Genomic DNA, 24589 nt, shown 5'->3' with positions numbered 1-24589 from the left:
AGTATTAGAAACATACACATTCTGATAGTGAAGCTGCTGGATCACGGAAGATATTACTGTTTAACATCACAGATTTTTTAAAAAAAGGTATAAAAAATACAACTGTCCAACATCCTCTGATCTACTATTAAAGGCTCAGGAAAAGAGCAATCTTCAAGTATGACTTCCAATGAAGTGTTTATATAATGTATAAACCCAAGAATGATTTAGGTATAAAAACACTTCACCAGATTTGCAGGGCACATAAAAAGATGTAAAAACAAGCATTCTGATTTGTATTACTTTGTAAAACCAAAGTTCCAAAGAAATACTTTGTGGGGTAAGAGGAAGCTAGTACAAAAACACAAAACACCCTGAGTTTATACTGAATCTTTTGCATCCCCCCGTTCCATTGTTTCCCAGCACCAAATCAGTAAAATACACAAAATATATAACAGAATAGGTAATACAATCTATCTTAAGCAATGGCAAATCTGCTACAAGATGTTATCGTGTAATGTATCAGCAAATGCAAATCTTCTAGATTACTGCATTAGCTCCTCCACCATCATGGACAGCTGGATGTTTAAAAAACCACCACCAGAGTAAACAAACAAAACAAAAAACATTACAAATAATACAGGCAATAGTGAAGGAATCAAGACCACTATTAAGCGGCCATTCCACAAATGAAAAAGTAGGGCCTATTGCCTGTGCTTCGACACCCATCCTAGACTTCTAGATTGAGGCCTTTTACCTTCAGTAGTCCTTTCAGGTCTTTTCACTAACAACACTCTAATATCTGAGTGTTCGCGAAGACTCTCCTGGACGGGGTAGGTAGTCTCAAAAATTAAAATAGCCTGTCCTCAGCATTTCTCCTGGCCAGTAATAAAAAACAGACGAAAGGTTCTGGGTGTAAAGCAGCAGAAAATTGAGACAACTGAAAACAAACACTCTACTAGTGACAGCTATGGAGAAATGTCAGTTAAGTGACAAACTGAGAGACTTCTTTTATAAAATGAGGCATTAGAAATGATACATAGAATTCAAGAAGCCAGGATTCTATGATTATTTTAATTCATAAAATTAAAAATACAAACAATTGAAAATGCTTAAGATACTGCTTCACCTAGGAAAGGTAGCGATACAAAAAAAAGCTATGGACACATACTAGCGCAAAGAAATAACTAAAGAAATAACTGAGGACAGAAACAGCCTAATTTGCTACATCTTTATAAGGGAAACTGAAGTAGTAAATCTTCAACTACAAACCCCTTCCCCTATTTAAAGCATTAAAGAGTCCTCACACCAAGCTAATTTAAAGGTTTAGTTTGTATTATACAGTTGATAATTCTGCAAACTCCACAATATAAATGGCAGTAACTACATATTTTAAATACTGTCATAAAAATAAACAAAGTCAATAGTTAATTCTGTAATGCATTAAGAATAACCTAAAAAAACAAACTACGAATGAAGGCATATTTAATAAATTAGTGAACATTTTAACTGCTAATAGAGTGGGAGAAAATTTTAACTTTTATATAATAATATATACACAAAGGCAGTGGAAACAAAAAACAAATTACTACATTGTTGCAGCACAGAAAAGACTGGGGTATATAATATTAACAATTACATCCTCTTTTCTGCAGCCTGGCAGAGAGTAATAGTCAGTTACCAAGCACAGGAACAATATCAGTATCTTACGTGAGTCTCCAACAGCAACCAGATACTGTAATACGTCATTAAGCAACTTACTGTGACTTCATACTGTATGTGGCAGCAAGAAATTTTTTAAAAATTAAAAGGCTCCCATAAACTGATTTCAAATATCTGAAGTCCAGGTTACTCTCTTTAGATACAATGTTTAGAACACTTGTGTAGCAAAACAAACATTTCTAAAAACTTGAATACAGAGCTTAGAAACAATGAATCTGTACCAAAAAAAAAGTTACAGTGGAAAAAAAGTGTAAGAGTCATGAAATTAGAGCTAGCCTGTATTTAGAGATAAAAAAAAGATGTGTAGGTAACCTATATTTTTTAGTAAAATGAATGATTTTAGAGTAACAGGTATGTTTACTAAAAGTTCTCACTATAGTTCATGCCTATTTAAATTTCTCTTTAAAGATATTTAAACTGGTTTTATTGTTCCTTACCACAATTAGACTCTATTAAAGGAGCTCAAAACTAAAGGAACAGCATTTTTCTTAACATGCACACACAAAATAATCTACCATTTAGTCATCTCATTAACTTATGTTTTCAATTTTAAAGCATAATCAAACTGTTTCAAAAATATTGGGGAAGATCTTTTCTACTTGATGACATGTTTATGCATCTCAGGCAGCATTTTTATACCCATGTCCTTTTCTTGAATTAATGCTTTACTACCAGTAGACTTAAAACAAACATACGTAAGGATAAATGAAGCAGATTCTAGTGTATGAAACAAAAGTCATCCATAAGATTCCACATGCAAAAAAACTTATAAAAATTTAAATGTTTGTCCCAAAAATAAACGTGCAAGTACACTACACTGAAGATGATTTGACCATCTTCACCTTTTTTGAAAGTACAAAGCTAAGTTCTTTCTGATGGCCCACTTTGAAAATGAGCTAAAATTCCATCAATTTTTAAAAGCATTTTCCTAGTTTTTATTAAGTGAAACTTGTGGTGATAATACTTATATCCTAAAACAGAGGCACAGGTTTGAGAATTCTGAGTGTTGTTAGTCTTTCTTAAAGGTAATACTGATGTCATAATTGCTCTATCAGCTTAAAGTTGATATTTGTAAAAATAGCCATTAAATACTAATTCACAAGTATATTTAGTGTACATATAAACCCTATCTTAAAAGTATAAACGAGAGGAAATATAGCATAGTTCCAAGACTTCTAAAATTGCTGACCATCAAAAAGTAAACCACCCTCTTTAAGACTTAACATAACTTTAAAAAAAATTGCTTCAACATATGAATTTAAGACTTTACTTTATTCAGCAAAATCATTTATTTACACAATGGGGAATGCTGGTTTGATTTTGTCAATGAAATAAAAACAAATTGAACAGAGACAATACTGAACTGTATATATATATTTTGTATCAGAGTTGACCAATGGTTTCCTTACCTGTATCAGGAACATCAAGAGCAACAGTATCACAAGGACACTGGTTTAACAATATACCACATAGGTCCAGTAATACCCTGGGAATTTTCCAATGCAATCACCAACTTTTCCTTTGTTTATAAATATATAAAAAAACAAAAAGCATAACCAGCATTATGATGTAGTAAACAGAGTATAACTCTGAAGTCAGTGGGTCAGTAAAAACCTTATCAGACCATCCATAGTTTACTAAGTGATCTGCTTTTCTTCAGACCACTAATACAGAATCCAAACAGGTGAAAAATATATCACTTTTTAGAAGACAATGATCTGATAAGGATTTGACTTAATGGAAGTTAAGGGGGGAAAAAAAAAAGGAGAGCATAGCCCCTATTAGAACAAGCTAAATTTCCAGATTTTACAAATTAAAAAAAACAAAACAAAACAAAAACCACTTCAACATGAAGCTACCATACAAAGTTTTTCCATTTTTCTTTGTAAAAAGTTCAGAGTTTGCAATTTAATCCTGGGTTTTTAATGAGAAGGACAGTTTAGGCCTGGACTTTCCCTTGCCCAGGATAATTTTTTGTTCTTCTTTTTGTTGACGTTGTCGCTCTTGTTCTAGTTTCATCCTTTCCTCATGAATCTTTCTTTGTTCTTCAACAATTCTCAACTGTTCTTCAGCCTAAAATTCAAAAATTAATTATATGAATGTATTAAATTATCATGTGCCCTGAAAATATGTATATCATGTATCAATAAGAAAATAAAATTTAAAAAATGCAAATGCAAATAAGGGTAAAAATTAGGACTTTCTATAAATTCTGTTTTCTATTAGTAGTATTTTGAATATCAGGTGAGAACTTACAATCAAGGTGAACATACAATATAGCACGTTTCATAAAACTTGCCTAAGGTTACATGGTAATAGAAGAAAAAGGATTGAGTATATTAAAAAAAAACTCTTTATTGATTATTTTTACTTTTTTTTTTTTTTAAGATAGAATCTCACTGTGTGGCCCGGGCTATAGTGCCATGGCATCAGCCTAGCTCACAGCAACCTCAAACTCCTGGGCTCAAGCGATCCTCCTGCCTCAGTCTCCCGAGTAGCTGGGACTACAGGCATGCGCCACCATGCCCGGCTAATTTTTTTCTGTATATATTTTTAGTTGTCCAGATAATTTCTTTCTATTTTTAATAGAGATGGGGTCTCAGGTCTCACTCTTGCTCAGGCTGGTCTCGAACTCCTGAGCTCAAACTATCCGCCTGCCTCGGCCTCCCAGAGTGCTAGGATTACAGGCATGAGCCACCATGCTCGGCCTATTTTTACATTTTTTATGAAAAATATATGAACAAATTATAGGAAAGCACTTAGACATTTTGGAAATGGGAAGAAATTTCTCCAATGCATGTCCTGAAATCAGTGCAGATTTTGGTCTATACCTATCTTTACCTAAACCTTTAGAGCATCAGATTAAGAGACTGTCAATTATAAACCAAGGCACGGATTTATTCAAAGAGTATGTTATCCACCAATTACTATATTTACAGTTAGAGAGGCATGCAAAATTTATAGAAAAAAGCCCCACTGGGGCCATATTATATTGTCAATAAACAAGAAACACTATAGACCTCATTCTAAGAAAAAACTAGAAAACATTCTGATCTGGCTAACTACAAAATGCTAATTTCAAATGGAGACTGGTATGATAATCAACTCCTTTAGTTTCAAGCAACCAACTTCCTTCCTCTAGTCTTCTAGAGAAGATCTCCCCTCTTCACCAAAAAAACTTAGGCCATTCTCATGAACTCCTACCTTATGAAGTCTCTCCTTCCTGCCTCCCAGAGATAGACTACCTACCATCCTCAATTCTGAACCTGGTCCAATTTTACCCCTCTCCCCCCAAGGGACATTAGGCAATGTGTGGCGATGATTCTGGTTGTCACAACTGAGGATGGCTCCTGGCATCTAGTGGGAAGAAGACAGAGGACAGGGACAACGACAGACACCTTACAATGCAGAAGACAGCCCCCACAACAAGGAGTGATCCAACCCCAAATGTTACCAGTGCCAAGGTTGAGAAAGTCTGTCTCAACTGTTGCATTTTTAATCTCAGTTTCCACAAGTTGTTCTTTTTTTCCCTCTATGTGACCATGATCTTAAAAAATTTCACTGCATCCTTTGAGCTGCCTACCTATTCCCATTCAAAGTCAAATTTTAGGTCATTGCTTCCATCTCCATTATTCTATTAAAATTATTTTTTACATGGTCAAAAACTAGCAATAAATTCAGTGACCTTTCTCTTTATTTAAATATATTCTCTTTTCACTTAAGTCTTTTAAAAATGTTCTCCCCTCCCACATATTCTCTAATACAAATACTAAGGTTCTCCACCTGATTATTTCTTTTGTCTCCACTGGTTATTTTTGTTCAGGAAAATGCAATGTGACTAGATTACAACACAAGAAGATGCGAAAAGTAATGGAGTCTGGTACGCAATATGAAATGTTTTAATTTAAAAAGGGAACCATGTAAAGAGGTTTAAGACAGCAACATGGGGTAGACTGCTGGGGGGGGGGGGCAGGTGGAAAATCCAACAGAGCTGAAATACATCCCCTCTCAGACCTTTTCCCTATGTTACATTTATAGCTGGTCCCTGGACACATCTACCTGGGAGATCTAGGGGTCCCTTCAAAATTCAACATGTTCCAAGATTTAAATTCTTCCACTCCATCTTTAAAATAAATCTGCCTCTATGTAGTCAGACCTAAAATTTGACTTTGAATGGGAATAGGTAGGCAGCTCAAAGGATGCAGTGAACTTTTTAAGATCAATATCGGATAGAGAGAGAAAGAACTACTCATGGTAACAAATTAAAAATTCAAGGGTTAGAACAAGCTTTCTCAACCTTGGTACCCAAATTTTGTCTCCTTTTTCCCCTGAAACAACAAAAAAGTCATCAAGTTGTTAATTATTCTTTTATATTGTCTGTCTAGAGTTAATTTTCATTTCTATTGTCACCATACCAGTTTAGTGCCACACAATTCTTATACTCCTAAAATGGTGTCCCTATTTCCAGTGTCCTTCAATTCATCCTATACATACTGCTAGATTCACCTTTCTTGACCATTGCTCTCTTGCCCTCAAATTTCTAATGACTTCCACAGTCCACAGAATACAGCTTAACTTCCTAAATTAGCATGTTTCTATAAAACTTGAGACTTTCTATTATCTAGCTCCAATTCTGTTCCTACTATTCTTTTAAATTATCCTTGCTATCTTGATCTCTCTCTCCTCCCTTGCTCATGCCACTCTTTCCTCCTATTGAAATCCTACCTGTGCATCAGAATCTGTTACTCTCTTAAACCTTCACTAATAATTGTAACAAACAGAATTATCTGCTTCTAAGCATCTTTAGTGAATTTATATGCCAATTACTTTATTCACAGCTTTAATAAATTATCACATATTTGGAGTAAGAGCTTAGTGTGTGCAAATGAATCAAAGTGCAGTAAAGATTCTTTGTAAGTGTGTGCATGCTTTGTAATCCATATAAATACTCAGACTCACTTTTCCCTAAGGCTCTAACTCATCCCTAGGAAAGCATACTAGAACCTTAGGGAGTGAAGGTGAAAGGACATAAGGCAGAACATCACAACTTCAACCCCATAGAGAAATCTAACGTACACAGATACCACTTTTTACTCCTTCAGACTGACAGAATTCAAAAGTGTGATAGTATATTGGTATGGTTTGAATTAAGTCCCCTAAAGTTCATGAGTTGGAAACTTAATTGCCACCGTAACAGTATTAAGAGGTGGGGCTTTTAAGAGGCGATTGGGCCATGAGGGGTCCACCCTCATGAATGGATTAATGCTGTTATCTAAAGTGGAGACTGGGTTAGGTATTATGGGAGCGGGCTCTCGATAAAAGATTAGTTTGGCCACCATTTTTTCTCTCTCATGCCCTCTCTCCCCAAGCTCGCTCACCATGTGATGCCCTCCACAATGGAAAGATGCTTACCAGATGCAGCACCATGCTATTGGACTTCCCAAGAAGTCCAAGAAGTGTTGGGGTCTGCAGGTTAATTCTTTCTCTGGGTCAGCTCTTTTGTCTTGGTCATCCATTCCCTTTTGTGTGCCTAAGTTTTCCTTACATGCTTCCTGATTCCTTGTGTTAGAGCTCATTAGGAGTGATTACATCAGGAAGGTCTTCTCTGCTTCCTATAACACACTCCCTCCCCATTTCCTCCCTCTACATATCCCTTCACAAATCAAATTTATCAATTCTTTCTTTACAGTTTCTAAGAACTGCCACTTTACTGATTGAAGGCCCCATCCTTTGTGGTCTTCAGTGGCTTCTTTTTTCTAGTTTCTGTCCTACACAATGTCAATATTCACTAATGTCCAGAAAATTACTTTAAAAATTACTGCTCCAAATATATTAACATAGGTTTTAAACCAGCTTTTTTTTTACCTTAACAATCAGGAACTACTTCTCATTCACTGAAAATCCTTACCTGACTTCTCCACCATTTCATTTCAAATTAAAATATTTAACAATTTAACATTTACATTTGGTGACAATATTCTCCCTTAAAATGTGTGCACACAACACACTATTAGCTATTCTAAGTACTATGCTAATTCAACTTACATATGCTCACTGTATTGTAAGACACCCTGTTCTTTTTCCAACTGTTAATTTCCTGTGTCCACTGCAACAAATCACCACAACTGGATGACTTAAAACAGAAAGTTATTGTGGAGGCAAGAAGTTCAAAATCATTATCACTAGAACAAAATCAAGGTGTTTGCAGGGACACATCCCCTCTGAGGCTTTAGGGGAGAATCTGTTCCTTGCCTCTTCCAGCTTCCGGTGGCTACCAGGGTTTCTTAGCTTGTGGACACATCACTCCATTCTTTAAGGCTAACATCCTCAAATCTCTCTTCATGTGACCTTTTCCTATGTCTGTGGATTCTGCTGGGAGTTTCACAGCCTTCCTTCATCATATCTTCTGTCCTAACTGGCAGTGCTTCTGTTGATACAACATCTTCAGAAACCTTGGAGGTTCCCCAAATATGTCACACCATTAGACCAGAGGGGCCTCCAGAGATCTTTCCCAGATATCATCATCTATTCTTGGCTTTTGCCAAGATGGCTGAGAAACTTGAGTCATAAGCCGTCTCTTCAGCGCTAGCAAAAAGTTGTCTAGCCAAACCCTTGGCCTTCCTTCTAGACTAAGTTTTTCTAACAGTGAACATCTTGTGCAATCTGGATAAGCTGAGACTTTCCTAACACCAAATGCTGGTTCCTTTTATGCTTACCAGTTCATTCTTCAATTTAGCTCTTCTTGCCATTTTATTACAAACAGCAAGAAGAAACCAGGCTACACTTTCAAAAATTTACTTAGAATTCTTCTCAGCTAAATAAGGTAAGCCCTTATAAGCTCCGCCTTCCTTCTATATCACTGTAGGGCACAATTCAGCCAGGTTTTCCATCAGTATATAAAAAGGGCCTCTTTTTCTCCAGTTTCCAACATGTTCTTAATTTGCTTCTCAGCCCTAACCAGAAGCACCTTTAAAGTCCATATTTTTGCCAATAGTCTTTCTAAAGCAATGTACATGTTTTCTATCACATGACTCGAAATTCTTCAAGCCTGTACCCACTATCCAATTCCAAAACCACTTCCACATTTTAAGGTAACAAATTACCACAAACTAGATGCTGAAAACAACAGAAATTTATTCTGGAGGCCAGAAATCTGAAATCGGTATCACTGAGTGGAAAGATGCTCCCTTTGGAGATTTTTAGGAGAAAGTCCATTCTCTTGACTCTTTCAGCTTCTGGTTGCTGCCAGGATGCCTTGGCTTTGGACTATATCACTCCACTCTTCAATGCCAACATATTCAAATATCTCTCTCTGCACTGTCTTTACTTCAGTTTCTTCTGTTATGTGGTAAAAATTCCCTCTGCCTCCCTCTTACAGGATACATGTGATGGCATTTAAAGCCAATCAGATAATCCAGGATAAATTCCCCATTGCAAGATACTTAACTGAGTCACATCTGCAAAGGTTCCCCCCACCCTTTTGCCATATAGAGTACATCCAGAATTCCAGACATTAAAACACAGGTATACTGGGGGGGGGGGGGGGGGCCGGATTTTTCAGCCTATCACAGAAACGCATTAAAAAAAATCCTTGCTTACTTATTTCTAAGAACTCTTCAGAGCTATCTTTTAATTTATTTCAAACTTAAGTATGTGGAACACATTTCATATATAAGCAACTTTCAAACATGGCACTATATTTTCCTCTCTCAAACTGGTGAGGTACAAAGTGGTATATAGTATGATGAACTTGGCAAAGGGTAAGGAGAAAACCATTTCAATATTAAAGAGATTTGTATATCCAGAACTTTTAATTTGCAAATACTTTAAAACCTCAAAGAACCTGTTCTACCACCTACTAGTCATAACTAATTTGTCCTTCATCTGACCAACAGTTACTTATAACTTTATGAGAAACTGTCAGTCTGACTCTTATTATATTTTAGGTGTTTACACACACACAGATTAACTAAATTTTATTCTTTTTGTTTTACCACAATCTTTACCAAGTCATTGGTTGAGGGTTTTTCTCCTTGCTAACACAACGTCCTAGAAGAATATTTTATTCCACAGCAACACCTGTCACCTTTTTTTTAGTCTGCTTCCCTTTCTAAGTAAAATTCATATTAATTTCAGAATAACATCTGAGATTTTCCCAGATGCATCATTAAAGAAAGTTGTGGAGACTTCAAAAATTTTAAGTGCTATTTTAAACAAAAGAAAATTAAAATCTCCATTGTATTAACTACCTTCGAAATATCTGAGGATAGTTGTGTGTTACTGGTGCTAACAACTAAGAACCAATCTGCCAAAAAGCTAAGTCAAGCCAAATCTGGATTAATTCTTGTTTGACTTCACAAATCAAGTATGTTGTATTAATACTTTTTTTGTCTCCTTAGAGACAGACCAAATATCCTGATATACAATGTGGAATTGAATTAGAAGGTAGACAAGAGTAAGGAAATGGAACAGGGCAAAGGACTTTTGGGAAGCAGAACAGAACATAGGCAAGCATGTGGCAGTACTTGTTTTAGTAAACAGTGGCAGAAGCAGGAGTATATCAACATGATGTATGCTAAGAAGTTTGTGCGGAAAGCAGATTATAGAAAAGACAGGTTGGTAACGAAAGTACCCTGCAATGGGGAAGAGATAGGGGAGACTTCTTAAATATTATACCCATGAAAAAATAATATGACCTCTTACAAATCAACAAAGACCAACTCCCCAATTAAAAAAAAAAGTGAGACACATAAAAGACTATTTACATAAGTAGAATGAAAAGTAGTTTTAATAAATTCCTGATAAATCCCAACCTCAATAGGGAAGAAAAGAAATGTCCCTGGGAAGGTTTCCCAGCCCCCCAGGGTAATTATGTCAATTATCTCATGCACCCACACCACCTACCAGGTATTTCCATAGTATTAACTAACTTTTTATGGTGTTGTCCTTGTTTCCACAATTAATACATCAAATTATTCAAGAGCACTTAATGCCTTGTCTACTTTTTTTTTCTTTTGCTTTTCTGAATGGTAATGTTTGGCCACCCTTTCTTTTCCCTCACTTTCTGGAGGCTAGAATGTTTCCCATTCTTCTTGCTTTCTATGGCATAAATAACAATGAACTGTCCACATTTCCAGCATATTTACTATGTCAGGAAGCAACATAATTATTAGAGCAACAAGATAAACTACCATGACTGATACATCCAGGAAAGTCCCATGCTATCTACAACATTCTGTTATATCCCTCTTCCTTTCTCAAATAACTAATATTTTAATAGGACTTTCAATATATTTTATATATTATTGCCCAATAAACATGTATAAAGATTAAAGAACAGTGCTCAAAATTGAGACGAAAAAGAGGGAAAAGGGCAAGAAAAATGAAACAAACCTCAAGGCGTGCCTTGCCATCTTGCACAATGACATTTTTTTGTCTCATCTTACACCAAAAATACCAGGCCTACCAGCCTGTGACTACCAACAGAAACAAATAAAACTCTTCCCCAACATCAACCATTACCTATGCTTCCAACTTTGTTGAACAGAGTAAGCAAATGCATTAAATATGCCCAAATTCTTACCAAACTTTCTTCTAGAAAGTCTCTTTTTCCCTAAGACATCTTTTCACTGAAGTTTATCAACATGTCATCACAATAGTCTCTCCCTACAGTCTATCAGATCAAATCAAAATCTGTATGCCCTAAGGCAGTGAGTCTTACGTGTGGCCCAGAGACAAGTGACAGTTTGCAGACTGCCAATCCAAATCGATCCAAAATACAAACGAAGAATGAGTGTTTAGAAACTTTTATAGCAATTTGACCTCATTTCTCTAGTAATTCAACTTTACTGTGTTTTACAAAAGTAGCTGTAACATCTGATAAACTAGGATTAAAAGACAAAAACTGCCCATTTACTACCCTTTCAGAAGTACTGCTCCAGATTATGTTTACCAATGTTTTCCCAGTAACAACTGACCAAAAGTTTTATTTTTATGATTCATGTGAGGAAACAAAGGGTGTTAGATGGACATAAGGAGGCCAACATATCCCTAGCCATCTCAGGGTCAGAAGGGGTCAACATCTTGGCAGAGCATATCAAGCTGAGGAGATTCTAGGCCACCCAACAAACTGAACCCACCATAGCTATCCTAATAGGAAATTCTAGTTCTACCTGCTTGGTAATTTTGCTTCAATGTTTTAACTATCATATTTTTCTTCTCTTCTGGAATGTCCAGGCCTCACAAACCAGACTGTACTTACCCCCTAAGCTCAAACTTCAAAACTCAAGAGTCACAATTTCCCTCTTACTACTGCACTGAGATTCTCTTCTTGTATAGAATCACCTAAAAAGCATTATTGTATCTTATTCATAAGCATGTAGTAATACATCTTACAATAACTCATCCATTTCACATTTATACTACTTTTTCTACCTAAGTAAATTTTAAGGTCTATCTTTGGGAAAACGGATTCATGGCCTTCCAATACAAATCATATTCTTGCCTTCATAATAACCAGGACAGTGATATGTACTAAGAAACCACAGTGCCATGCTCTTATCTGTCTCTTATATAGGGTACACTATTTTTTAGAAGATCATGCTCTAGAACTAACTGCTCCATGTTAGCTTTTTACATTCTTATCAACTATAGGACACATTAACTACAGTCCTCCTTCACTCCTACTCTCAAAGGGATCCAATCTTAATTAATTAGACCCTCTCAGATTTTTTTCTGTGTATTTATAAACAGCCACAGAATTTCTTTTTTATATCTCATAAATGGAGCTTATAACTTGCTTTGTTCCCCTCACCAAGAGTTCCTGCTGGGTCATGCCTTCATTCCTGGTTACCAAATACTACTAATCACCCCCACCCCCATGTCAATTTCCTTTCACCTCTGATTTATACTCTTACTTTGACATAGCCTTCCTGTACACCACCCTCACGGGCGAAAAAGTTTTTCCTTATAATTACCTTTCTATTTTCTTTTGTGTTTGGATTTTTTGTATCCATAGTCCTTTAATCCTAGTTTTCTTCTTTCTCATAATGAGACCACTTCAAAAAATATTCACATACTTAAATGGAAAAACCCTCAAGTAACCAAAAACTTTATTTAAAAAATGCTAGCATGTGCTTAAAAAAGAACAAGAAATGCATAGGAATACTAAAAAGAAGAATTAGAAGAAAAAATATAAGTGACAGAAATTAGGTTTTTATTTTTTTTAAAACTGCCTCAATATTCATGTATTGGCTTCTTTATTGCAATTTCAAAATTGCTCTATATCACCTTCATTTACATCTTTATCATTTAATTACTTACGTCTCTGTGTATTTCTTGTTAGATTGTAAGTTAGAAGTAGGAAATACAATTTACTACACTGGTACACTTACCATCAAATATATACTATCTACTTATTCTATCTAGTGTTTGGTAACAAAGCAACTAATGCAAAGTGAAATGCTGTGTATTAGTTGGTTTAAATACCTCCAAACTTTTGCTGTTGTTGTTAGTTTTATAAGGCATAGGATAAATGTAAATGAGGTTAAGATAGAAAAATAGGAGGTAGCAAATACTACAATTTCCCCAAGAAATCTGTTTTAAACCACTGCAAACTCTCTCCAGATTAGAAATAAAAATCTAGTCAACTATTCCTACTCTTGCCTCAAAGCCTTTAAAGTGGCCCAGAGAACCCTGAAAAAAATAAGTCAAATTACAGAATACAAAATTTGAAAATAAATAAATAAATAAAAGCAAAATGCAAAAATACTTTTTACATATGCTTTACACTTACCAGTTTGGCTTGTGCTTCTGCAATTTTTCGGTTATTCTCTTCCAGTATTCGCTCTAGCTCCTCACGTTTTGCACGTTCTTCCTCCTAAAGGGGAGGACATGTTAAGATGTTAGAAAAATAAAATGTTTATTTTTATTGATAAATATTTACTAATCTTCCTCTGAACTTTTTTGATCTGACTTACAGGGCAGCTTTATAGCTACCTTCTGTCTGACAAATGATAAACTGTGCAGCCACTAAAATTGGTTTCTAGCACTAAATTTAAATCATCCCTCCCAGTCCAAACAGCAACCGACTAAACCCTCCCTAATGATAGTTGCCTGGCAATTATAACTAATACTTTAATATCACACAAATCAACAAGGACAACTACAAAACTGGATAGTATTTACCAAATTAAAAAAATAATATAGAAAATATAAATAAAGTGAATATTTGTCTCACCAATTATGTATACCTACGTATTCTTTACCTATACTCCTTTAATCAGCATTAAAAGTTGAATATTTACTGTCTTGTCCAGTGTCCTGCAGAGTGTGCTCCTCGGCTGCCATACACGCCAGCTTCCTCTTTAAAATGATTTGTACTGTTAGCTTGGCAATACCTGCATCAGCAGCTCAACCATTTATAAAGAAACAACATACAAGGAAGGCTGAGCTGAGGAATGCAGATGTTTATGGTAAGAAGGAACAAAAAATGTAATTCATCATTCCTAAGGCAAACAATTAATAAGAAAAATACATTTACTGTTAGTGAAAAATACAAATGGTAATCCATACTTCATGGAACTAAGGGCTTCTTCCATAGGGAAAATGGACTTAACATTCAGATGTTGACAATTTCTAAAGGCAGCTTATATTGTCATCTACAATCTGAACTGAAATTCAGGAATCCAGGGGATGCATGGTCAGGAAATAAAATTCTGTAACTTATTTTTTCTTGGAGAATTTAATGAGATTTTATAATGCAAACTATATGAAGATTGCTTGATGGTTTGGGCAGTGTTCAGATCACAGCATACATATTCAAATGATTTTAATATTTGGAAAGACTGTCAGAGGGTTGTGTCCGTGTAAAAAAAAATTGTTAATATGAAACAAAAAGCAAATGAAGAGAAAAAAATCTTACTATGATTAATAACTCGCTACAAGACAGCACCATTACTCCAAAAAAATCTTCATTATTAAAAGCACTGATATAAATAAAAATTTCATACATTCAATTTTATAGTCTATGAAATCCACTTTAAATATAAGCATGTACATCTAGTTAAAGACAGGGACAAGGGAAAATGCATTTTAAAAGCTAAGTTTACTGGAAATCAAAGAAATTTAATATGATGTCAACTTGTCCACAATGATGCCAAGATGAAAAATGACAATGAGTCATATATTTTGAGTCAAATATTTCAGTTCAAGAAAATACATTTTCCTATGATTTCCTATGTCACACACCAATGGGATTCATATTCATTATGCAAACTGTGTTGATGGACGCTCAGGGCTGTACAGTAATCTGCCTTGAGTGTTTCAATGACTTTCACCAAACTTTAGGATCCTGGAGTAATCAGTGCAAACAAGCTATAAAGCTTCAGTAGCAAATTACTGTCTCACAGAAAGACATTTTCAACTTCTGCTCCAGCTGCTGATAAAACAAATCATGTGTTTAGCTTGACTCCAGACAAGGACAACCTGTTCCTTCATAACTCTCTAGAGAAAAAAAGGAGTTGTTAGTAGATACTAAAAAAGTGGATGAATAATCTGGACATTTTTTCCTAAAAAGATTCCTTGAAACACATTAGGAAAATGGAGGGCCTTATGATCAGAATGCTAGAATTAGTCCATTGTGTTGAAGCAGGATTTGGGGAAGGGGGTAAGAGATAAAAGAAGGGAAAAAAGAAGAGTGAGAAACCTATTTATCAAAGCAGGTACTGTCACTCAATGTTAGGCCCTGCTCTTTTTAATCTGACTGAAGGCAAAAAGCCTCTCACAGTCTAGGTAACAGTGATAAACAGAATAGAGGAATATACAACCACAGGTGGATTTTTAACCTTTTCCCTTTACCACTCCCTGTCTCCCCGCACCCTCCCAAAAAAGAATGTAAGTCCTGCAGCCATGGCAAAAGTTTCAAACACTTCTCAAATATGTAAGCCAGTTCCATTAATCAAAAGTATCCTTGAATATGTTTTATGAAAGTAACTTTTAAGTATCAGTCAGCACTTCTGAATAGGCTAAAAAATTAACTTTCGCAGCAACGTAAGTTTAGATGAGAAAGGAATTAGATAGTCTGTATTCCATCTCTTTCTGAACTGAGCAGGAGCACAACCCGACACTGAAAGTTTTGCCATGGACTGTCTCTACTTTCCAAACGACCGAGCGTTACCTCTCTAGCTTTTTGTGCTGCAAGCTCAGCTTGTCTCTGTCGCTCGAGTTCTTCGAGCAACTGCTTTTCCATGATGCGCTTGGCTTCCTCCACCCTTCGGAGAACTTCTCGTTCAATTTCATCCTTCCTTTTCTCCAATTCTTCCTCTACCCTTTTTGCCACCAATTCTTCCACTCTTCGTGCTGTTTCTTCCTCAATGAGTTTTTCTTCTATTTCTTGCTGCCGACTAGCAAATAGTGAAAAAAATGACTTAGATAGTATTAAAAAACGAAAAAACTTTTTTAAAATTTTATTTCAAAATATTAAGGGGGTACAAATGTTTTTGATACATGGCTTGACTCTGGGCTATAAATGTGCCCAAAACTAAGAATTTAACCAAAACTAGTTTTAAGTCTATCAAACCATTGAGCATGATATTATTCAAGGATTTTAGAATTCATTTTCATGTCACATTTAAGGAAATGATAGATAATAACATGTTAACTGATGCAGACATTCAAATAAATATAAAACTGGTTTTTTTCTCTACCATGTTGTAAGTACAAAAAGACTGATAAATATAAACAGCCTAATTCATTAGTTTTAATTCAGGAACTACAGAGCAAATCTGAAACAGGAAGTCTACTTCTCCTAACAACTTCATAATGAGAGGACAAACTTAAAATACATGGATTTGCTCATTTGCCAATCCACTCTAAGAGTTGAGCTACAGAGAAGTCAGGAGAAAGTATTAAGTAGCGGGCAAGTCAGTCTGGCAGAATTAATTTCTCCCTTTTCTCTAAGCAAAGACAGAACAAATACAGACTTGAAGAGATTCAGACTGCTGAAATAATAGCAGCGTGTAGCTTTTACTGAAATTATGACCAACTTAGGCTCTGAACTTTATATACTTTACTGTGTGTGCCTTTTCTTCCTTTTGTTAATTGATTTTTAATTAAAAGCTCCTTTAGAGATGGGAAGTAGTTAAAAATACATATTTTTAGTTCAATGAAGCATGTTTTAATTATTTTAATCCCACTTTGATATCATAAACCAACTTATTTAATCAAAATAAAATTCTGTGCTAAAAATATTTACATTTATCTAGGTACCACCGTGGAAACTTTGTACATCTTACACCAATGATATGCAACAATAAGCCAGTAGTCATGTGTCCAGTCTGAACTACAAATTGGTATAAAAAAAGGAATATAAATTATCTCATATTTTTATTTGATTAGGTGTTAAAATGATAATATTTTGGGTAGATTGAGGATACATTAAAATTAATTTCACTGGTTTCTTTTTAGTAGCTACTGCAAAATTTTAAATTGTATATACTGTTCACGTTGTATTTCTACTGACCAGCACTGAGACAATAATTTGTGCTAAATGAATAAATTCAGAGGCGCTTGCAGTTATCTAAATCCTGAGGTCAATTTATTAATAATGCTTCAACTTTCCTCACAATCCACAAAATTGAGTAAACCTGCAACTTTTATATCTTTTCATGACTTGTTTGACATACATATGAGACAGTCATTCAATTTATCTGTTTAGTAAAGACCTTATAGTTCCTAAGTTTCCGTGGAATACCCCAATGCACTTCAACTCATCTCTATTCTTTGGGGTGATTCAATTCCCACCCAACAACTTTCATTCTCAACTTCCCTTCTTCACGGTGACTCCACACTAGCGTGGATATGTCGACAGATATGTCTTTAGCATTCTCATTCATTTCAGTTTCTACATTTATCTGTCAAGGAGACAGTAGTTACCAGAGAGAGCTTATTTTCCCTAAAAGTTCCTAGGTATTTCCAATACCCATTCTGAGGACTCTGTTGTTTCTTAGTATCTCCTCAAAACTAATTTTCTTTTTTTTTTTAAAAAAAGGATATGAAAACCTAAGATTTACTATGCTCAAGCCTAAGATTTACAATGCTCCTTTTCCTTTTCAATCAAATATTAGGGTAGTTTCAACAAGCTTTTCTCTATGGCTGCTCAGTAAAAGAGAACAGATACAAGACCCAATGCTAAAAATCACCAGAAGCACCTACAGAAGATCAGACAGTGATTTTAATGGAAAATAAACCACATTTCAATATAAAATGTTTCTCTACTTCATCCAAAGGGAAAAAGAGAAATATTATAGGTGAAACAAGTAAAGCAGACAACTGCTAAATCAAACGATGGGTATGTAAATCCTTATATAATATTCTACCTTTGTGTATATAAACCTTTCATAATCATTTTAAAAGTATATACACACACTCCTCACATACTTTACTTTTGCTAGTTGGTTCTGTTGAAATTAGTAAACACAGAGAAGCCTAAGAAACTTAATATTCAAAATTTCAAAAACAGTACAATGCAACTCTTAATTAACAATGCTAAGTGGACCACAGTACTAACTATTCAAAGGAAGGATAATAGAAAACATTTCCAATTATAACTTGCCACACAAAGTGGAAAGGAAGAAAAATAGGATAAGGCCCTAGGTTAGCATCTGCCAACTTAGAAATTTGGTAAAGGTGAAAGAGATCTGATACACATTCAGGGTTTTTGCCAGGCAATCAAGCCATCCCTAACTAAGCAAAAGCACAATGGCTAAAAGGACCACATTTCCACAGATTTCATCAGTAAGGGAAAATGAGCCAAATAAATTTACTTACAGCAAAAACCCAGCATGGTGTCAGCCCCTTGTTTCTATTTTCACTGATCACACCAAACCTAAGGTGCCAGATGACAGGCAGTACCGGCTGTAGGTCACTCTGCAGCTAAATCAATTCTAACCAACTATAGCTCAGTGGATTTTATAGCTGAAAGGGTAGGGCAGGTGGAAAGTCCCATGCTCAACTGAAACAGTGGAGAATGAGAAATGGCCTAGTGCAGTTTCTCACAAGGCTGCTTATCTCTCCCCTTTGTTCCCGAAGGAACTGCAAGGCATCCCACCATTAATGAAAGTAAGCTTTGCTGATTTGTCCTGTGTAAACAGAGGCAAGGCCACAGCACCATAGTAGAACTGTTTCCCTAGAAGTATTAGCAACAATGTAATTTTTGTTGTTTTTCTTGGCAAAATTAAAAATGCTACTTCAGTAATCAGAAAAAAATTTAAAATCACTTTATAGAACCAGTGCAAAGGCTCAGTATTTTTATCCCCTCTCAGTACACACATACAACTGAATTCAGAAATGAATGGGCACATATACAACTGAATTAAACATGAGTTCATCTTTACTGATTGACAAATTTATCATCATAATCAATGATAAAGCCACTAGTAGGCTAACTTGCATAAGAGGCACTGGAGCTTTCTTGGGGGGACCAAACACTTTTGGTTAATAGTGTCTTGCAAAAGATGCATCATCTAATATCTAATTGCCTACGTACTCCTTAAAACTTTTGCCCTAGGAGTTGTCATGCTCATGTTCTTTCCTCTAATCTCTCCCTCATGCTCCTCTGCTGAATCCATTCCCTTAACAAGAATCTACGCTACTGATGAAAGGGTTAAATGAAAATCTTCCAGGTTTTCGATGGAAATAGTATAATACTAGGTCCCTATTTTCTTCATGCTCTCAGGTGTTTTACAAGCACTAGTCATCATCAACTTTAAAATGGTTAACTATTAAAAAAACATAGCAAGGGTATAGGACTTCAGAGAATAAAGCACTTCAGCGCTGTTAAACAAGAGTATTACTCCATACAGAGCAACTGACACTATTATCTTATAACATCTTTAAAATGTCCGAAACTCAATCCTAGGGGTTTACTTCTACAAATCAATTATTAGCAAACAGCATTTAGTTAGTATTTAATAGGTACCAAATACTGTGCCAAGAATTTTATATACCATGTCATTATTTAAATCTCACAACTGTTCCTATGAGGTGGGTATTAATGCCCTCATTTTTACTGAAGGATCTAAAGCTAAGGAGTTTAAGTTTCTGGACTGAAGTTCGCTGGATGTTGTTAAGCTATTATTCTGAACCCAGGGAGACTTCAAAACTAATGTCTTAAGCACTACACTACCCTACATTTTTTCCAAGACAAATTAGAGAGGCAAAGACATGCACAAAGATATAACTAATGAAATAACTATTAAAAAATTATAAAGTTCTTAACATCGGCTATGTCTTATGCCCTAGCATTCTCAGAGGCCTAACCTCCAAAAATACATAGTTCATATACTGAATCTGCACGTAAAAGCTTTTTTTTGCTCTCAAAATGAGCTGTTCAAGTATTCTTCTATTTCTAAGAAGCACTCATACAGATCCTAGTTCAGATACTCTTAATTTAGAAGGCTCTTTGTCTTGCAGTTGAACATTAAAGATATTCAAACCTAGAAATCACAGGCTAGATTAAGTTATTATACCATTAATAATTTCCTGATTTGCTGCAAGTCATTTTCAGCTTTTTTTTTTTAAAGTTAATACAACATGCATTCCTTTACAATGTGCATACAGCATCTCAAAAGAATAAATAAGAAAATGGTAATATTGGTGTAGCAGAGGAGTGAGGGAACCACACTGAATGGCTGAAACAGGGATGAGAGATCTTTTGAACTGAATTTTGAACCATGTGAATTAGCTATTCAAAAATGAGGAAAAAAATTTTTTAAATGTAAAGGCCTACCTTTTACGCATTGAGATTATAACTGCTAAGATCACTTCTTAAATTCACCAGGCTCAGTCTGGCTGCATATATGTAAGTTATATTAAATAACATTATTTATTAACCCGTTTATGTGCCAAGTACTGTCTAGGTATTTTAAATATATTATCTCCAATCTTCATAATAAGCAAGACAGGTTACATATCTCCATTTCACAGTTAAGAAAACAAGTTCAGATGCAGGCCTCAGAATTATAAGTGGCAAAGCAATCTGGTTTCCAGTCTTACCAAAGAATTCCTAATTGGTTCACTGTTTCTCTCCACCTAACCCTAGACTTCATGAAAGTACACTTGACATCATGCATTCTTCTAGTTCTCTTTTCGCTTCCACCATTCTCTTTGTCTTCCCAACTGCACATATAGGCATTCCCTGAGGTTCTTTAAGTCCCTTGCCAATTGCTCTTCTCTCTCCACACACTCCCTGGGGCATTACATTCTCAAGGTTTCACTGACACAAATGAAGCCCCACTTCGCTAGGCTTCAGTTCCCCATAATCAACCTTAGATAAATGCAGTACAGCATATCCAAAACTAGTGTCCAAGTGGAAGCCCCACATAGAAAACTCCCTTATCCCTCTTTCTTCTCCTTTATCCACTATTCACCAAGTTTCTGACATTTTAATCAATACCTGACACATAGTAGCTACGTGGCCATGATTCACAGCCTCTATTTACCTCCTAGTCACCCCACAACTGTAGTATTTACAGAACTTCATGTTTTAAGCAGTCATCTTATTTTTCTTATTTTCATCTAACAGTTAATCTTATTTTTCCACTTCAAGATCATTTTCTCCTATTCTCTTTATTCTGGCAGGAATAGGGAGAGGAGGTTCTCTCCTTTGGTCCACATGTATCCTATGCCTAGCCTGACAGTCTCAGATTCTTATATCCTCCACTCATTCTTTAGGACAACTATTTACCCACCCAGGACACTTCCTTTATAAAGTTATATTGCTACCACTAAATTTACTACACTGTATTATTACCTATCTAATTATCTGTCTTCAAGCTAGATCAAGATCTTGGAGAGGGACCAATCATCTTTATATTAACAGCATCTAGCACAGTGCCTAACACTTATTAACTGCTCAATAAATAGACTGACAACTACTCCCCTCTATTACCTAGGCTCCAAAACCTGTATCATTCCAGTTTCCTTTGTATTATTTTGAAGGCATTAGAAATATTATGTAGGGCCTACTGCATGGCACATAGGAATTCAGTTCTGCTCCCTTCCCCCTCCTATACACTAATGGCAGTTTTCTTCTTCTTTCAACCTAGAACTATATAGTTACTCTATTACCGATCATCTCATCCCTGGATTTCTTCTCTACTGTCCATCCATATACAGCTTACCAAATGCTTCTAAGTAGTCTCTGCATACCAAGTTTCCTTTTATTTTTCTTAAAAGTCTTCATTTTCTAGTGAAAGGCAAATCATTAGTCTTTGGAGAGCTCCTTCGTTTTCACATGGAAAAATTATCTCAGGATGTCTTAGGTAACTTTTGATATGTTCATCTATTGATAGTTATTTGAGCTATAGCATTACAAGTTAAGGGTTTTGTTCCACACCAAAAAGCTGAATTCTACATAATCAAGGTTTAATGTAAAACAATTACTTAAACTTTGCTTTCACATATATCACAGATCATTTTAAGTACAAGAAAACTGAAAGACTTGCATATGCTTTAAAGGAAGGTTGGCAGCAGAATAGCTCCAGGTACTGCTTTCTCTGTAATATTAGTGCCCCAGTCCCCTACCTCTTAGTAACTTTGCTTTTAGAAACAGGCTGTGATGGAAAATCTACAAAATACAAACCCAAATGCAGAAAAATATAAAAACCCCAGACAATTCAGTACACATAAATTCGTCTCAGGAAAATCATAAATTTACTACTGTTCTTGTCTTATGAGCACTTTCTAAACATTCATGGAAGAACTGAACAAGGATGGCTGATTAAATAGGGACTTAGTACACCTGTTCACTGTACTTTTAAATGTGGTTTTTGGGAATACCCAGACCACCAGAGTATCATGATCTTAAAGTAAAAAAATACAACAAAATCCTACATTTTAAAGCAAAAAGTTTATTTAGTTTATAAAAGCATCTACTTTTATATCCAGAGATAATTGAGAGTTGACTCTTTTTCAGAAACATGACTTTATCCAAACAGTATTTCAAGTAAAGGACCTTACTGTAACTGATTTTCCCTAAATAAAAATTCTGTATGTGAGCAAGTACTCAAGAATCTTCTAAATAACAAGTATAGTACAAAAGAAAACAAAACTGCATGTTTACTAGGGGAATATAAAGCAAAATTTTAAAAAAGGCAGGCTTTGACTGGGGTGATGGTTTCACAGGTGCATCCGAGAGTCAAAACTCATCGTACTGCACACTTAAGGTTTTGCATTCTGTTTTTTAAGTTTCCAAAAAAAAATCTGGTGTATGTGTAGGCCCAAGGCAAGAAAAGCAACCGCGACTCGCACCTTTTAACAATACGAACGTACTAAAGTGAAAATGCGCTTTTTCGGTGGGCCACCTAAAGTGTCTTGTGCTGTCCCAAATTTAAGCTTCCACAGAAGAATGCTTGTAGCCAGCTGCGATCTGCATCCCACGGGTTAATGCCTTTCTCTGCCCTTGGCAGGCGGACCTGAAAACGCTCACCCTCCACATCCTTAGCCTAGCTCATTCCCCGCCTTACCCGCCAACGTAGCGCTACGACCCCTCTCTGAACTCCACCCCTACTTCCGGGATTCTCCTCCTCACTCGCGCCAAAATCGCTTTCTCCTCTCCAAGCCTTTACTGCTCATGCCCTCAAATTTTCTTCCCCAGCCAACTCGTGGGCCTGACCCACCCCGGGCTATCCAAACGCCCAGGATGCCCGTCACGCAGCGCCCCCCAGCCTCCCGACCCCCGTTCTCCACGGCAGCCCCGCCCCTCACTCTCCCCGGTCCCCGCCATCCCGGCTCGGCCCCTCCCCCCGCGGGCACTCACATTTTTCGCTGCCGCTCGAACTCCGCTTTCTTCTCCTCCTCCTCTCGCTTCTGCTTCTCGTCCAGGCTGCTGCGCTTGCTCACCGTGCGCCCGAAGATGTCGATGCGGTCGGGCGGGGACGAGGCGCGCTCCCGGTCCCGCTCGCGCCGGGACACGGCCGTGTTGGTGGAGCGCGAGCGGGACCGCGACTCCCGCCGCCGGTTCCGTTTACTTTCCCGGGATTTGGAACGCTTCCGCACGCGCTCCTTGTCCCGGGACCGCGACCGGGACCGGCTGCGCTTCTTGTTGTGCTTGCTGCTCTTGGTATGCTTGGAGCGGGACGAGCTCCGGCTCCGGGACCGGCCCATCCTTCCGGGAGACGCTCTGACTAACCGCTGGCCTCGGCCCCCTCGCGCCCGGCTCCCCTAACCTCCGCCTTCGGACGCCGGCTGACGGTCCTGTCGAGGCCGGAGGAAGGAACGCTGTCGACCAGCTGACTTTCTGCCCCTTTCCGAGGTCTACAGCCGCCACGAAGGCCACCTCCAACGAGAAGGCCGCCTCCAACGAGAAGGCCGCAAGGCAAGGAGTCGCTAAGATGGCAGCTGCGGCTGCACCGGCAGCCCTTCCCACAATGCCCTGCGCGCAACGTGCCGAAGCACGGGCCCCGCCTCCTGACGATTGTTGCCGAAGGGTGGCGGACACTTCCGAGCGCGCTCGGCTCTTTCCGCCAGCCCGGGCGGAAACCTGAGACATGATGGATGGGAGACTCCCGCTTTTGCATCAGTGTACTTTTCTTTTCTGGTAAAATGCCAACACCGTGTAGAATGAATTAATCACATTTTACTGCGATTTAAATCACGCCTCAGCAGAGGTTGATTGGTTGCATTATTTTCTAGGAGCTGGTTTTGTTAGGCAAACCTCAGTTGTATCCGAGTGACCCTGGGCAGATCACTTGCTTATTAGAGTTTGGTTTCCTAACTTGTAGAATGGAGATAACCACACTTTATGAAGTGGTTGTGAGGCTTACAGGAGTTAAAGTCTGCGGCAGGTTTTGATAAATGCAAGCTAATGCGTAATATAGGGCTTCGTGTG

At 36.9% G+C, this 24589-nt stretch overlaps 1 protein-coding gene across 1 annotated transcript; it reads right to left on the bottom strand.

Moving 5' to 3' along the window:
- Positions 1 to 2954: 2954 nt before the first annotated feature.
- ARGLU1 (arginine and glutamate rich 1) lies at positions 2955 to 24126 on the bottom strand. Its single transcript, XM_045567588.1, has 4 exons — positions 23519 to 24126; positions 15878 to 16103; positions 13496 to 13579; positions 2955 to 3774 (listed from the first exon to the last, which is right to left on the bottom strand). The coding sequence occupies exons 1-4, from the start codon at positions 23863 to 23865 to the stop codon at positions 3610 to 3612; spliced, it is 822 nt and encodes a 273-aa protein (XP_045423544.1). The 5' UTR covers positions 23866 to 24126; the 3' UTR covers positions 2955 to 3609.
- Positions 24127 to 24589: the final 463 nt, after the last annotated feature.

The sequence above is a fragment of the Lemur catta genome, chromosome 13 (genome assembly GCF_020740605.2).
Source record: "Lemur catta isolate mLemCat1 chromosome 13, mLemCat1.pri, whole genome shotgun sequence".
Lineage (NCBI taxonomy): Eukaryota > Metazoa > Chordata > Mammalia > Primates > Lemuridae > Lemur > Lemur catta.
Note: the sequence above shows the minus strand (reverse complement) of the source record. Positions and strands in the feature narration are given on the sequence as shown.

Bases quoted from the DNA above. Each gene is read 5' to 3' on its own strand.
- ARGLU1 (XM_045567588.1), bottom strand. From the start codon at position 23,865: ATGGGCCGGTCCCGGAGCCGGAGCTCGTCCCGCTCCAAGCATACCAAG. The intron at 16,104-23,518 runs GTGAGTGCCCGC...ACTATTTGCTAG, and splicing joins TTCGAGCGGCAGCGAAAAAT to TCGGCAGCAAGAAATAGAAG. The intron at 13,580-15,877 runs GTAACGCTCGGT...CCTCCCCTTTAG, and splicing joins CAGCACAAAAAGCTAGAGAG to GAGGAAGAACGTGCAAAACG.